A 15519-nucleotide genomic window follows, 5' to 3' on the forward strand; every position below is an offset into this window, starting at 1 on the left:
GATTTCCGCCAGACATATCATATGGTGTTGAGGCCAAATGATTACATTTTAGTTTCATGTGACCATAACACCTTTTTCTATGTGGCCTCAAAATCTTCAAGGTGTGTTTTGACAAAGCTCAGTCAATGCTGCATGTGGCCTTTCTTGAGGGGAGGCTTTTTTCTTGCAACCCTGCCATACAAGCTATGTTAGTGGAGAATTTGTGATATTGATGTCACGTGCACACAATGACCACTCTTTGTCATAAATTCCTGCAAATGCCTCAGATTTGCTGTAGGCCTCTTGGTAGCCTTTCTGACCAGGGACTGAAATTCTCCAGGAAAGCTCTTTCCATGCTGAGCTAATCAAAATAACCACAGCTGATTACAGTTGAAAGTCAAATTGCTTTGTCTGCCGTTGGAAAGGTGATTAGCTACACTTGATCGAGTTTACAAGCTTTTTTAGGAGGCGGTTAATCCTTTTTCCAACTCAGTGATTCTGTTCTTGATTTTTTTTCTGACATGTTGGTTTTATATGTTTCACTTGGATGTTATAAGCTGTACTGGGTAAGTACAGCTGGATAAAACAAAAACTGTGGCTGTCCTCATTTCAGCCTGCAAAGAAACACAATTTGATTATTTTAAAGGGGGTGATTCTTCTCTATACCCACTGTATATCGTATTGTATTACAATACTAACTTATGCTGACTGCAGCAAAGAAGACTGGTTGGGGGGATACAACAATAAATTGGACAAAAAAACACAAAGAACAACTATATAGACAGATTAAAACTGATAAATATTATAAAAACATTACTTTCCAATATTTCCAATGATTATAAACACACTGGTATCTTTTTATTTGACAAGTTACCTACAAATATATTTGCTAGTACCATAAAGGATGCCACATCATAATGAACATTTTACTTTGTTGGCCTATTTTTATTAATACATTGTACAGTTGTGCTCAAAAGTTTACATACCCTGGCAGAAATCATACCAAAAAAAATGTCCTTTATTTAAGTGATAGTGATCATATGAAGCCATGTATTATCACATAGTTGTTTGGCTCCTTTTAAATCATAATGATAACAGAAATCACCCAAATGGCCCTGATCAAAAGTTTACACCCCCTGGAATGTTTGGCCTTGATACAGACACACAAAGTGACACACACAGGTTAAAATGTCAATTAAAGGTTCATTTCGAACATGGCTGTGGCTTTTTTAAATTGCAATTAATGTCTGTGTAAAAATCGTCAACGAGTTTGTCAGCTCACACGTGGATGCACTGAGCAGGCTAGATAGTGAGCCACAGCCAGCAAAAAAGAACTGTCAAAAGACCTGCATAGAAAGGTAATGGAAATTTATAAAAGATGGAAAAGGATTTATTTCTTTTCTCTCCCCTTCTTTCTCTGCATGGGTCAGTGATTGTCGATATATGTTTCTGCTCAGCGGAGCCATGGTAGGTTGTTCATGTTAAACCCACCACTTATTTTCTATTTTATGGTATAACTAACTTGTATACAACCAGACTTGTCTGTATCCTGTCATAAACGTGACTGTACTTTCCTTGCATTTTTTTTTTCTTTCATCATTCAAATGTCTGGACTTTGTGATTACTTTGTCTGATTTGAAAAATTTATAAATAAACAATTAAAAAAAAAAAGATGGAAAAGGAAATAAAAAGATATCCAAGGCCTTAAACATGCCAGTCAGTACTGTTAAATGACTTATTAAGAAGTGGAAAATTCTGGGATCACTTGATACCAAGCCAAGGTCAGGTAGACCAAAAAAGCCACAACTGCCAGAAGAATTGTTCAGGATACAGAGAAAACCCCACAGGTAACCTCAGGAGAAATATAGGCTGGGCATCTCATGAAAAAAGATGGCATGGTTGTTTCAAGGAACATAATACGATGATACTTGAACAAAAATTAACTGTCTGCATGGTCGAGTTTCCAGAAAAAAACTTTACCGTGCCAAAGTCACAAAAAAGCCTGGTTACAATATACCCAACAACACCTTCACATGCCTCACAGCTTCTGGCACATTGTAATCTGGAGTGACAAGACCAAAATAGAGCTTTATGGTCACAACAATAAGCGATATGTTTGGAGAGGGGTCAACAAGGCCTATAGCGTCAAGAATACCATCCTCACTGTGGAGCATGGTGGTGGCTCGCTGATGTTTTTGGCGGGGTAAGAGCTCTAAAGGCTTTTCTGTGCGAAAGCTGCACATCAGACGTTCGGGAACTTTCCAGCACGACAATGACCCTAAGCACAAGCCTAGTTATAGCACAAAAGTAATAAGGTTCTGGAGTGACCATCACTGTCTCCTGACCTTAATATCATTGAGCTCTCAAATGTGCCGTTAATGTAAGACGACCAAAGATTTTGCATGACCTGGAGGCATTTTGACAAGCCATACCAACTGGAAGAATTGGAGATCTCATAGTCAACTATTACAAAAGACTAAATGCTGTAATTTATGCTAAAGGAGAGGGGAGGGAATAAACATTATTAAGAACTAAGGGTATGCAGACTTTTGAACAGGGGTCATTTCATATGTTTACTTGTGCAATTGTGTTGTGAACTACAGTTGAATCCCATAAGAAATAAAATAAATGTGTTTTGCTTGCTCACTCATGTTTTATTTATGTATATATATTACCAATTTTCCAAGGTTATGCAAACAATTAAGCACAACTGTGTACTACGGGGTCTATTTTTATGTTTGCTACTGCTCTACAGTGGTCCTGCAGATTCCAGATGTACAATATATAACACTCAGTGTGAGTATTCAGCTACCTGTACGTAATACCATCACCCTGAACAACATGGATCTAACTTTAAAAGGCACCCACATACATTATGTGTTGGATTATGTGTGTGCGTGTGTATGGTCATTTGTACATGGCCTTTATTGTATGTTTGCCATTTGTCACTAAAGAATGGTACGGTTTTGGCTTCTTTCCACCCACCTGCTCTTTCTTCACTTTCTTCTTTGGCAAAGAGTCCAAGGACTTCTCAGATTCTGAACGAGTCCGATTAGATCTTCTCTGGTGTTTCTTCTCTGAGCTCCCTGGTAAAAGAAAACTTTGTTGTGCATTAATCCAGTATTGGGTCAGCCCCTAGCAGAGCTGTAATGACCCACATTATGATACATGCTTCTCCTATGTACTTTTGTCAGTAACAAATTACACAGAAGACATGAATAATAAACCACTGTATGCGGTACACTCCCTTCCCACCAGCCCCCCCAAGCTGAACTCCAGGCAAACCATGAAATACCTTTATAGTAACTGTTTTACATTACATACAGTTTTGAGAGATACACAGGTCTGCTACACAGGTCTTGTCCCTTCCCCAGTCTGTGAATAGACAGTGAAAGCAGAAGCAGTAGAATGATGGGCTCATCCTCTTGTCCCTTTGCTCTCTCCTCCTATTAAGGTGCTCATTGTTAGCACATAAGCACTGCGGCACAACTGACTGACTCTTTGTGCTGCTTCTCCCACTCCAAGAATGAGCTCTCCTGCACAGGGATTGCAAGAGACTCCTAACTGGTAGAATTCAAGGGCCTAATCCTCAAAAGAGATACGACGGAGTAACTGCTGTTACTCCGTCGTATCCCTGGTCCTAACTATGGAACTGATCCACAGAATCAGTTTTCCATAGTTAGGACGAAGATCCGACATGTGTAATTGAATTACACTGTCGGATCTTAGGATGCAGTACCGCATCCGCCGCTGGGGGCATTTCGCGTCGAAATGCCGCCTCGGGTATGCAAATTAGGACTTACGGAGATCCACGAAGCTTTTACGCTTCGTTTTTTCTCCGTAAGTTTTATTTTGCAAACGCAAAATTAGGGCTGCTTTTACAAAGTGTAAACTGTTTACACCTTGTAAAAACAGACCTTTCTTGCTAGCGACGCGATTTTTTTTTAATTTAAAAATTTTTTTTTGGCGCCGTATCTTTTTTTTACCCGACGCAACTTTATTGTTCCGTCGCAATCCACAAAGCCCGACGTAACGTAATTTCGCGCTATGCACGTCGGGAAAATGACGTCACGAGCATGCGCAGTACGGCTGGCGCGGGAGCGCGCCTCATTTAAATGGGAATCGCCCCCTGGAGAAGAGGAACGCCTTGCGCCGGCCGGATTTAAGTTACACCGCTCAAAATTTCTAGGTAAGTGCTTTGTGGATCGGGCACTTAGGTAGAAATTTTGTAACCTAAATAGGAAAAATTACGTTACGCCCGCTGGCTGAGGATTTGGCCCCAAGTTACTTCCACTTATTATATTTAAAAAAAAATTATGATTTAATAAAGTATACAAAGTTGCATTAATTTGAGTCACTTATTAATGCCTGAAGTTCAGCTTTAGGCTGGGTTCACACTAATGCGAATCGGATGCAGGTTTTCCCCAGATCCAATTTGCAAGGCAGGAGATTTTGCCCATCTCAGTATGGAGCCCGTTGACACATCTCCGGAGCGACTCCAGTGCAAATTGGACAGGAGTCCTGTGCGTCTTCTGGTCCGTTTCAGGTCCGAATTCGGCCTAAAATTTGGGCTGAATTCAGGCCTGAAAAGGTGAATGGAGACGTACCGGACTTCTGTGTTCTAGTGTGAACCCAGACTTAAAGTCCAAATCCAGTCAAATACTATCAAAAGCTTAAACCTGCTCCCACCACCATTCTATACACTATACAAACTACCCTGTAAACGGAAGATACCTATACTTAGCTATTCTGAGGACGGTTTGGTTACATGATCTCCCCAGCGGTGGGCTTCAGTGAACAGGAGAGATTGCCAACAATGGATGCAACGCCTATGCGGTGAAATCATCCATCGGCTTACTATGGAGCATCTGTTGTCGGATGTCCCTCCACTACCCTGGAACCAATCACGTGACCGGACTGGAGCGTTCTCAGAGCAGGTAAGAATAAACATCTTTCCTTTACAGGGTAGTTATTATAGGGCTTAGAATGGGGGTGGGAGCAAGTTTAAGCTTGAATAATATTTGACTACTTTAAGTATGATGTGTTAAACCATACCAATTTCTAAATATTAACTTATTTAATAAATAATTACATTATCAAACCATTTTTAAATACATCATATACCCATGGTCACACTTTCTTCCAGAAAAACAGTGGAAGATAAGTAATGCCGCGTACACACACATGACCGTTTTTCGGGTTTTAAAAAATGAATTTTTTTTTGAACGTCATTAAAAACGATCGTGTGTGGGCTTCAGAGCATTTTTCGGGTACTGAAAAACTGGCAATTTTTTTTTTGAGCATGCTCTATTTTTTCACGACGTGTTTAACGTTGTTGTTTTTCGGGCTGTAAAAAATGGTCGTGTATACGCGGCATAACTGTTTCTGGAAATAGACAACAGAAAAAATGGTTATTGCCTAATGCGTTTTATTTCTTCCTTTATTGCTAACAAGTATTATTATTATTATACACAATTTATAAAGCGCCAACAGTTTATGCAGTGCTTTACAATGTATAGGGGGGACAAGTAACAAGAAAACTTTATCTGAAATGTGGTTATGTTCTGTATTTACAATCGGATTAAACACAGTTTAAAGAGACACTAGACTCTGGTAAAAAAAAAAATACAAATAAATTGTAATCAAGTACCTTCTATTGCTCTCAGCCTCCTCCAAATCTCTCTATTTTTGTTGCAGTGATCCAAATTCCTGTAAGAGGGTGACTACGTTCCTTCTCAATGTCTCACTGTATGTAGGAACGTAGCCACCCTCTCTTGCTCACTCTTGAGATGGACTATTGGATATGTTATGTGCATAGAGCAATGGTTTGGAGATGTTTGGGAGCTCACAGAGGATGTTACAAGGAGGCAGAAGTCACAGTAATAAACAATTTCATGAAAAATAGATTACAGGATAAGTAGTGAATTTGTATGGATTAGCTTTGGAGAAAATGAATATAGTTTTGGCCCCTTTCACAATTTTCGTGGCCGCAGTTTTGCCTGTGTAAACTTGAGGTCTATGGACCTCAACTCGCATCAAAGTTGAAGTGTTGCAGGGACAACCTGAAGTCGCACAGATATGAATGGTACTCATTAGAAATCATAGGGGAACGACTTGTCATGTGTCGCTGCAGTCCCAAATCGCAGGACAAGTCGCACAAGTGTGAAAGGGGCCTTAGTGTTAATTTAAGTTAAACACATATTAAATACAATAATGTAATGCAATTAATAAGGCTGTCAGCTATGTATATTTGCCCATCTTTATCTGCTGAAGCATAAAAAGTTTATTCTGGCTTTGCTTGTGGTGATTACCCTGCAAGGGCAGCTCTGAAAATGGTTTGTACAAAAAACTAGTAATTTGTGTAAATGGTTAAAGTAAGGGCCCTTTCACATGTGCGGACAGTATGTCCGTATTTCATCCATCCATTTTCGGATGAAAAAGGAACATACGTTAATCCCTATGGGATAGAGGGTGTCAGCGGCTGAACATCGGCTGACACCCGATCTCATCGGTCCCCGCTATGGTCCGATTCTGCAGACGGAGGAAAATCCTATTTTTCCATCCGTCTGTGGATCGGATCAGGTGAACACGGACAGATGGTCAGTGTTCATCCGATCCCCCCATAGAGGAGAGCGGAGATCTGACAGGGCGGTCCCTGCACAGTGTGCGGAGACCGCCCTGTCATCTGCCGGCTCAGTGAGGATCAACGGAGCGATCCCCGCTGAGCAAGCGGATATTTAAGGAACGGATTCTCACGGAATCCGTCAGTGTGAAAGTGCCCTTAAACTGTGGGCAAGCTATAGAAATTCAAATATTTACTTATTCTTAATAAAACAACAAGGGCCCATTTACATCTATCCACTGCAGTGTGTTGCAGTGCCATTCATAACACCTCTGACACACATACACTGCAGCACACCACTAAGCATTGTAACAAAGTAGCGTGTCAAAAAAAATGAGCTTGGCTGATTCTGATGCATTAAAAGCCCATTCGACAAAATGGGTTTCCTTAAACCAACACACATCAGCACAAGACATAACATGTGTATAACTCTTAAAAGGTCAAACTGACCTATGTAGCAAGAGGCACTGTGGAGCAATTTATTATATGTGTTTGTATCAGAAAGTAGTCCACATCTCAGTTCATTCTGCCCCTCTCCAAGAAGTAACTTGCAGCCAGCCACCTTTCTGATCTAACATAAGTAATGAGCAGGTGCACAGGAAGAGGATAAAGAGCAAAGAGCTGAGACCCGACTTGAATAAATACTTCTTTTGTGAACATGGAGGGTGAGCTGTTCCAAGGTGGCAGTGACTACAGAGGCATTCTTAAAAACAAAAGGCAAATTCTGCTTCTCTGCTTGTCCAGGGTCCACTGTAATGCCAATACCAACCAAAATACTCGTCTAATATGGCTCTGCTACAGAGCTTCTCACTATGTGCTTTAGAAGTTACATCGTTACATAGTAGGTAAGTCTGAAAAAACAACAATAGTGTATCCAGTTAAACCTGTGTAGGTGTACGTGTTTCAGTGTCTATAATAATTTCCCACATCCCTGTATTTTGTGTTTTTTAAGATGCACATCCAAAAGTCTTTAAAAAATATCCATACTTCCTGCAGCCACCACTAATTGTGGAATAGAGTTCCACACCCTTATTGCCCTAACGGTGAAGAACCCCCTACGCAGTTTAAGGTTAAACCACTTCTCCTCCAGTCTCAATGTGTGGCCCCGTGTCCTCTTACACTTCCTGGGACTGAATAGTTTTTTTCCTATGCTGGGATCCCCATTGAGGTATTTGCAGATCGCTATCATGTTCCCACTCAAGTGTCACATCTCCAGTGAGAATAAATGTAATGTTTGCAGCCGGTCCTCTTATTAATTTCATTGCCCTTCTTTGGTCTCTCCAGTTCCAGCACATCCCTTTTGAGGACTGGTGACCAGAACTGGACAGAATACTCCAGATGTGGCCTAACCAGGGTTTTATAAAGTGGCAGGATTATAGTTTTATCCCTGGAGTATATCCCCTTTTTTATGCATGCTAATATTCTGCCTGCTTTGTAGGAAGTCAGATACAGCCTGCCTCATTACCTGCCTGGAGGATGTCCAGCATCTTCTACTCCTTTCCTCCACAGCCTTACTTACCCCTTTTGTTCACTGGATTTCAGTTCTTTAAGTCATGGAGGCTCAGCATTATATGTGAGTATAACTTAGGGCAGCCTGCATGCAAATGAAGGCAAATACTTTATATGGTATGTAATAAAAAGGGAAAAGTTTATTATTTTTTTTATTTCATCAAGATATTGATGAAGGGAGGGGGTGGAGGCAAACTATAAGCTATGTTATAAAGAACATTTCCAAATGTTAACTCTGCCTAGGTAGTACTTTTAAAAATGTACCCTTCGTCTTAAATTCCTTCTGAAAAACATCAGTTCTGTCTGTGACGTGGAATCTCCAATGGAACCATAGATAGCAGTAAAAACCTGACAGAGGTTTCAATCCTTCCTCACTCATTCATAATAAAAAAAGCTGCTCCACTTCACCATAGAATAGCCACAACCTTGTCAATGCCATCATATACAATGCAGACCCAGTAGTATTTAAGTGTAAGTAAACATCCCTATAGTTTTTAGACAAGGAAGTTGCCATCTTTGCCTCTGTTCCATCTACAACTGCCATGATGCTGCACATGTGATCAGTTATGACACCAGCCATTGGATGTTTAGACAGTTTGGTTGAGAGCACAACCAATGGGAGTGTTACATTTCCGTCACGTGCCGGAAATGAAACTGTTTTATGGATGGGTTTACTTCCGCTTTAAACCTAGGGGGTACCTTTGATTACAATAAAATAAACATTCCCCAGTAAACTATTTGTTAAAATTCTTACCCCAGCACTTGTAGTTTACAACTTTCAATGCTGCTGGCTCATGCTTCCCTAAACTTCCGGTCTTCACAATGGACAGTGCAGTCTCCAGCCAGTATGTTAGTTTGGTAAAGAAAGAAGGGAGGTGCATGGAGAGTACCTTTCCCTCCTAGACTACGGAGCTATGTGTTTTCATTAATGCACACAGTGTAAGGACACACCACGCTAGTCCCTGCATGCAAGTGTGGCTCCATAGGATTCTGCAAAAGAAAGGAGCCACCCTGAAAAAGAAAAACCTGGGGCCAGAGCGCCTCCCTGATGGAGGCCAGCGTGAAGGTCTTCACCAGATGGTATCTTACCCCCTCCAGATTGGCTTCCATGTTCCCTTCTGCGGATCCCCTCTGTTTTCGGGGGTGTCTGCTGCGGGGCACCATGGCGCACATATGGTGGGAATGTCCTAGAATCCGCTCCTTTTGGAGAATTATATTCAAAATTATTTTCAAAGTTACTGGGCACCGGATTACTGGGGCTCCCAATACGGCCCTCCTAAATGCCCATATACCACAACTTAACAGGCCCACACAGAAGTTGGTTCACTTTATCCTACTGAGCGCAAAGATAGCCATTGCTAAGTCTTGGAAACAACCTAGACCACTCATCTCGGTGGTTAAACGAAAAGTTTCATGGATCATGATTCAGGAGAAGTTGTCCAGCATACTGCACGATTCCTCCGAAGCATTCCGTGAGATTTGGACACCTTGGGCTGACTATGTTGGTATTACTCTTACACCTGTACCTGATTAGGTCGGATTATGATCTCAACTGGTTTTAGGCATTCAACTGCTCTCATCCCCTTGATCCCCTTACCTCTATTTCCTTTTCCTCTGTCCTTTCTTCTTTACCTCTTTAGCTTTCCTTAGTATACTTAGTATTATTCATTATTTGATTGAACAACTCTTTAAGGGTCATAGCCCTAGAGTTTCAATGCTCTTATTGTTTGGTCTCTTCCGGGGGAATATTTGTTTGCTACTTTCCCTAGAGGGCTTTTTGTTCCTTCCCCATACTAGTGAGAGGTGTGGGTGGGGGATAAAGGTTCGGGGCCCTTCGCTTGACACAGTTGGTTCCCAATTGGGGTGTCAAGGGTTGGGTCCCGGATCTTTCTTTATTAGGTCCGGCCCCTCGGGTGTCAAGTACTAACTATAGAGGCACTTAGGTCCTCTTCGGTACCCTAGCGAGTTAGTTAGGCAAGATTTCCCCAATTTCTGCCCGCTCCACCCGGAAGAGACGGTTATTTACTACATTTTATTGTAACCTCACTTTGGTCTCATTTGCCTCATGGGGCTTATGTTATGTTTACTGATTTGTCATGACTGTAACCCTTTTGATGAATATCAATAAAAATCTATTGAAATTAAAAAAAGAAAAACCTGGGGCACTGGTCATAGCACCAGCTTAAACTCGAACATAAGCAAAGTTTTAATATAAAAAGCTGCATATTTAGTAAGTGCTGAGTTGTAAAGGCATTCTATCCATGAATGAGTGCAGCTCCCCCCCCCCCCCATACTTACCTGAGCCCAATCATGATCCAGTCAAGACTGATGCTCTCCTGGTTCTCTCACTTCTCATTTGATTAGAGACAGCAGCAGGAGCCATTAGCTTCTACTGCTGTCAATCACAGCCAGTGAGGAGGGAGTGAGGGCGGGGCCGAGCCATTCTCTGTGTGTCTTATGGACAAGCCTGTAGCTTGCTATGTTGGCAAGAAGGATTAGGGCTGCTCTGTGCAAAACCACTGCACAGAGCAGGTAATTATGGCATGTTTCTTATTTAAAAAATAAAATAAAATCTGAGGGATTATTATCACTTTAGGTCTAGCCAGCATTGATTTGCTCCTCTGAGATCAACTTATAGGTCAAGCCTTTCAGTAACCTTAAGTCACTGTTATTTAAAAAAAAAATCCCTTGACTCAACATTTGAAACTTGTAACTAGTTAGAAACAGAATGAAGATAATAAAGATGTAAATGTGAAACACGTGTATTCCCCTCCAAAGAAAAAGAGGAAGAGCTGTGGGTGATGATGCACAAGATTTGGGTGAATCATTTCCTTAGACAAATAGGCACTCCCCACCTAACAAGATGACAATGAGCACAATTCTCTGAAGTTTCTGTATATCAGGCAAGTTTACTTCCTCTACTATAATATTAAAGCTGTATCTATGGGCTGCCTTAAGCCCCGTACACACGATCCGAAAATCGTACGCTTTCGAAACGATCGTACGATAATCGGATCGATAGTACAGAGCTTTCGACAGCCGATCAGGACAGTCCATCCTATTTTATTCTATCGGACATGCACGGAATTTTTTTTCGTACGATGCCAGATCCTACGTTTTTCGTTTAATCAGTACAGCTGTCGTTCGAAAATGCAATACAAATGCATTACAACACATGACATCACTTCCGATTTTTTATTCTGCCGTACGAGAATTTTCGTGAGTTTAGTAAACTCATCAGATTCGACGTGAGATTAGCATACAAAAAAAAACGGACGATCATTCGTCCGATAATCTGATCGTGTGTACCGGGCATTAGAATACAGCCAGGGAAGGACCTATGTAGACACCAGTGGAAAGCTATGTAAAAGAATCCTGCTAAGAGAGAGTCACGGAAGTTGCTATCACTGAGCTCTCTTTTAAAAAACTGCTAGATGTCTGGCCGCCATGTTGGTTCCCTTGCATCACCACCTTGAAACAATAACCTTTTTCTAATGACTTCTATTTTATCTCTGCTTTTCCTAAAATGCATACACGTTCTGTGTCGGTGACTAACAAAGTATTATGCCGCGTACACACGACCGTTTTTAATGTCATGGACAAAACAAAGTTTTTCTCGACGTGATTTTTGTCAATATGGAAAACACCTATGGAAGACCTATCCCCAATCTCTATCCATGGAGGTCCCTTTTTGGGAACCCCAAGTTTTTACCAGATTTCCAGCCTGCATGGTGGGGTAATCCACCTCAGCTCCCATGGGCTGTTGTTCCTCCGACCGGGCCCCCCACCTTCTACGCCTATACCCATAGCCACAGGCATACCTGTAAGTTACTTTAGGAATTGCTATTACTCTATTTCTCCCTCCTTCCCCACACACAGATTCAGTTTACCTATCTACCCTAAATCTTATTGCTTTCATTTTTTTAGACTCCTACTTCATATCTGCTCCTGAAGAGTGGCAGTAGCCATGAAACGCGTTGAGCCAATAAGATGCCTCCTCACATACATACTGCTACTGCATCACCTACTATCTCATACATCGATTGGAATTTACCAACCAATCCAGGTCATAACTACTTTGGAGATTTATTTTAAGGGAACTGGCTTTGTTCAATAATATTTACAAAATTTACCAAATATGCTTACTGTGAGCCAATTAGACGCCCTTTTGCATATATATATGGTAATACCATTACTACCAACCAGTCCCTATACTAAGTGGACTGTGCCAGCTTATGTAAGTTTTATATTTTTTACCATGGAGACACGTTTGAATGAATTGGCCTCCCTCTCTTTTACTGTTTTTATATATGAACCAAAGATGTTACTATACTCTAATACCATTGATTGTTATAGAATTATGTACTATTCAATTTTTGACTACCATACTAGATGTGTTATGTCATTATTGTTTTTGTTATATTTTTTATGCGATTAAAAAACTGATTGTCAATTGTCGTCATGCAATGCTCTCATGTAACGTTTTTGGTTCTATCGGACTAGATATCTGCCATATTCTATTTTTCCGTGTTTTCTCCTGGGATGCACGTTTCATTCAAAGTCCCACCCTTGTCTTTTTCTGTTTGTGATTCTTGTCAAGCCCGCCTTGCATACACACGATCGTGAAAAAAAAAAATGCTCTAGCAAAGCGTGGTGACGTACGACACCGTTTTTTTTGGGGACCAATGACACAAATAAAGTGATCAGTGCTAAAAAAATATGCACTATCACTGTACTAATGACACTGGCTGGGAAGGGGTTAACATCAGGGGCCATCAAAGGGTTAACTGTGTTCCAAGCAAGTGTTTTTCCACTGTGTGGGAGGTGCTTTTGCTAGGGTAAGGTGTGGATCCTAGTCCCTGCTTTGCAGGAACACAGGATCCATGCCTTCCCTATTGACAGAACAGCAATCTGCCTTGTTTTACACCGTTCTGTCTCTCTGTTGAATCATCTGCGCTAAAACTGCTATAGGAAAACTTAAAAGTGTATGTTCAACCTTTTTTTTTTTTTTTAACAATGTGTAAGGATTAGAACCTCTCTCAGGATGTGGAGATTTCCCCTCACAGTGACAATAGTTTCAACTGGCAGATATCAACATCTATACTACTGTGCAAATGTTTTGAGCAGGTTTGAAAAAATGATGTAAATTAAGAATGCTTTCAGAAAAAGAATTGTTAATAGTTTATTTTTTTTAATCAATTAACAACATGGAAAGTAAATAAACAGAAGAGAAATCAAATTCCAATCAATATTTGGTGTGACCACCCTTTGCCTTCAAAATAGCATCCATTCTTCTAGTTACACTTGCACAGTTTTTGAAGGAACCCGGCAGGTAGGTTGTTCCAAACATCTTGGAGAACTAACCACAGATCTTCTGTGGATGTAGGCTGCCTCAAATCTTTCTGTCTCTTTAGGTAATCCCAGATAGACTCCATGATGTTGAGATCAGGGCTCTTTGGGGGCCAAACCATCACTTTAAGGACTCGTTGTTCTTCTTCACATTGACGACAGTTCTTAAAGACATTGGCTGTATGTTTGGGGTCACTGTCCTGCTGCAGAATACATTTGGGGCAAATCACACACCTCCCTAATGGTATGGCACAATGGATAAGTATCTGTCTGTATTTATCAGCATTGAGGGCACCATTGATCCTGATCAAATCTCCGACTCCATTTGCAGAAATGCAGCCCCAAAATTACAAGGAACCGCCACCATGCTTTACTGTTGCCTGCAGACACTCATTATTGTATCGCTCTCCAGCCCTTCATAAACAAACTTCCTCCTGCTACAGCCAAATATTTTAAAATTTGACTCACCAGTCCAGACCACCTGCTTCCATTTTTCTACACACTGGTTGGTTGTTTCCACGTTGGAGATATGGATTTTTGGCCACAATTCTTCCATAAAGACCACTTATGGCCAGTTTTCTCTGGACATACTCTGCCAGTTCTGTGCTGATGGCATTGCTGGACATCTTCCAATGTGGAAGGGAAGTAAGCATGATCATCGAAGTTTCGCGTTTCTTTGTGCTTCTTCATAAGAGCTTGAACAGCACATCTTGGAACCCCAGTCTGATTTGAAATCTTTGCTGCCTGGGACAGACCTTGCTGATGCAGTATAACTACTTGTGTCTTGCTGCTTTGCTCAGTCTTGGCATGGGGTAGGACCTGTAACATGAAACTGTCTTCCACAACCTCGCCTTAGTAGCAGAGTTTGGCTGTTCCTCACCCAGTTTTGGGCCTCCTACACAGCTGTTTCTGTTTCAGGTAATGGCTGTTTCAACCTACATATGAAATTGATGATCATTAGTATCTGCTTGGTATAATTGATTAATCGTCAACCTGTCTATTCCTACAAAATCCCTGACGTTGTGCAAGCGTACAAAGTGTGCAAGTGTAAGAATTGATGCTGGTTTGAAGCCAAAGGGTAGTCACACAAAATATTGAGTTGATTTAGATTTTTCTTCTGTTTGCTCACTTTGCATTTTGTAAATTGACAAAAATAAACAATTAAAATATATATTTTTGAAAGCATTCTTACTTTACAGCATTTCTTCATAAACTAACTGTCTAAAACTTTTGCATGGTACTGGAATACAGTATAAAAACAATTTGTGTAGAGTAGATGAAGGCAAGAATCCCTATCAGCTTTTTATTTGCTATCTGTGTCTTTTGTTGCAGATTTTCCCTCGGTTTCCATTTGGAAAAAACGTTGTCAGCACAGAAAGTGAGGGGAAATCTCTCTAACAGAGCCCTGGATAGCAATAAAAATGCTACAGTAGTTCTAATCCTTCCGTTCTCTATCCAAAAAAAAAGAAAAGGAAAAGGGTTGGGCTGGCCATCCACTTTAACCTTCCTGGCGGTATGATTAATTCAGATTTTAGGTGCTGAAAGCAGTACCATTATTTTGCATGGAAATATGGCGTTTTATATTGTAGGCCTGTAATTCTTAGAAATAACTCACTTAAATCTGTCCAAACAAGAGTCTAGCAGACATGCCGGGTATAATAAAATTACAATAAATAAATATAAATAATTATAACAAATAATATAATAATAATAAAAATTATTACTTTAAATTTTTTCATGATGAATTTCCCCACAAATCACTATCGCTCAATTCTGCAAGTGATTCTAATTTATTATCGCTGTTTTCTAGCTGCCTAAAACCACTTTTGACATAAAGGGACACTTTTTGGTTGCTATGGACAATCTCCAGTTTCCAGGCAGAAAGAACAGTTTTTATTTGATAAAAAGTGCATGTAGGGCACTGGGCAGACCACTAGGGACAAAGGGGGTGTGTATTTTTTTTATACAGTACTGTAATCTATATGATTACAGTATACTGTATGTATTGTGTTTATTTACTTTTTTAAATTTGGCGCCGATCTCCACCCCTGTGCGTCGTA

The 15519-nt window shown here is 40.6% G+C and overlaps 1 protein-coding gene across 7 annotated transcripts in view; it reads right to left on the minus strand.

The window, feature by feature from the left end:
- NSD3 (nuclear receptor binding SET domain protein 3) overlaps positions 1-15519 on the minus strand; it is a 198281-nt gene that overhangs the window by 69985 nt on the left and 112777 nt on the right. For all 7 annotated transcript variants that reach the window (XM_040346229.1, XM_040346228.1, XM_040346227.1 and 4 more), the window contains exon 7: positions 2965-3065. In XM_040346229.1, the coding sequence (XP_040202163.1) occupies positions 2965-3065 (101 nt within the window). The remainder of the gene's footprint in view (positions 1-2964; positions 3066-15519) is intronic.

The sequence above is a fragment of the Rana temporaria genome, chromosome 3, assembly GCF_905171775.1.
Source record: "Rana temporaria chromosome 3, aRanTem1.1, whole genome shotgun sequence".
Lineage (NCBI taxonomy): Eukaryota > Metazoa > Chordata > Amphibia > Anura > Ranidae > Rana > Rana temporaria.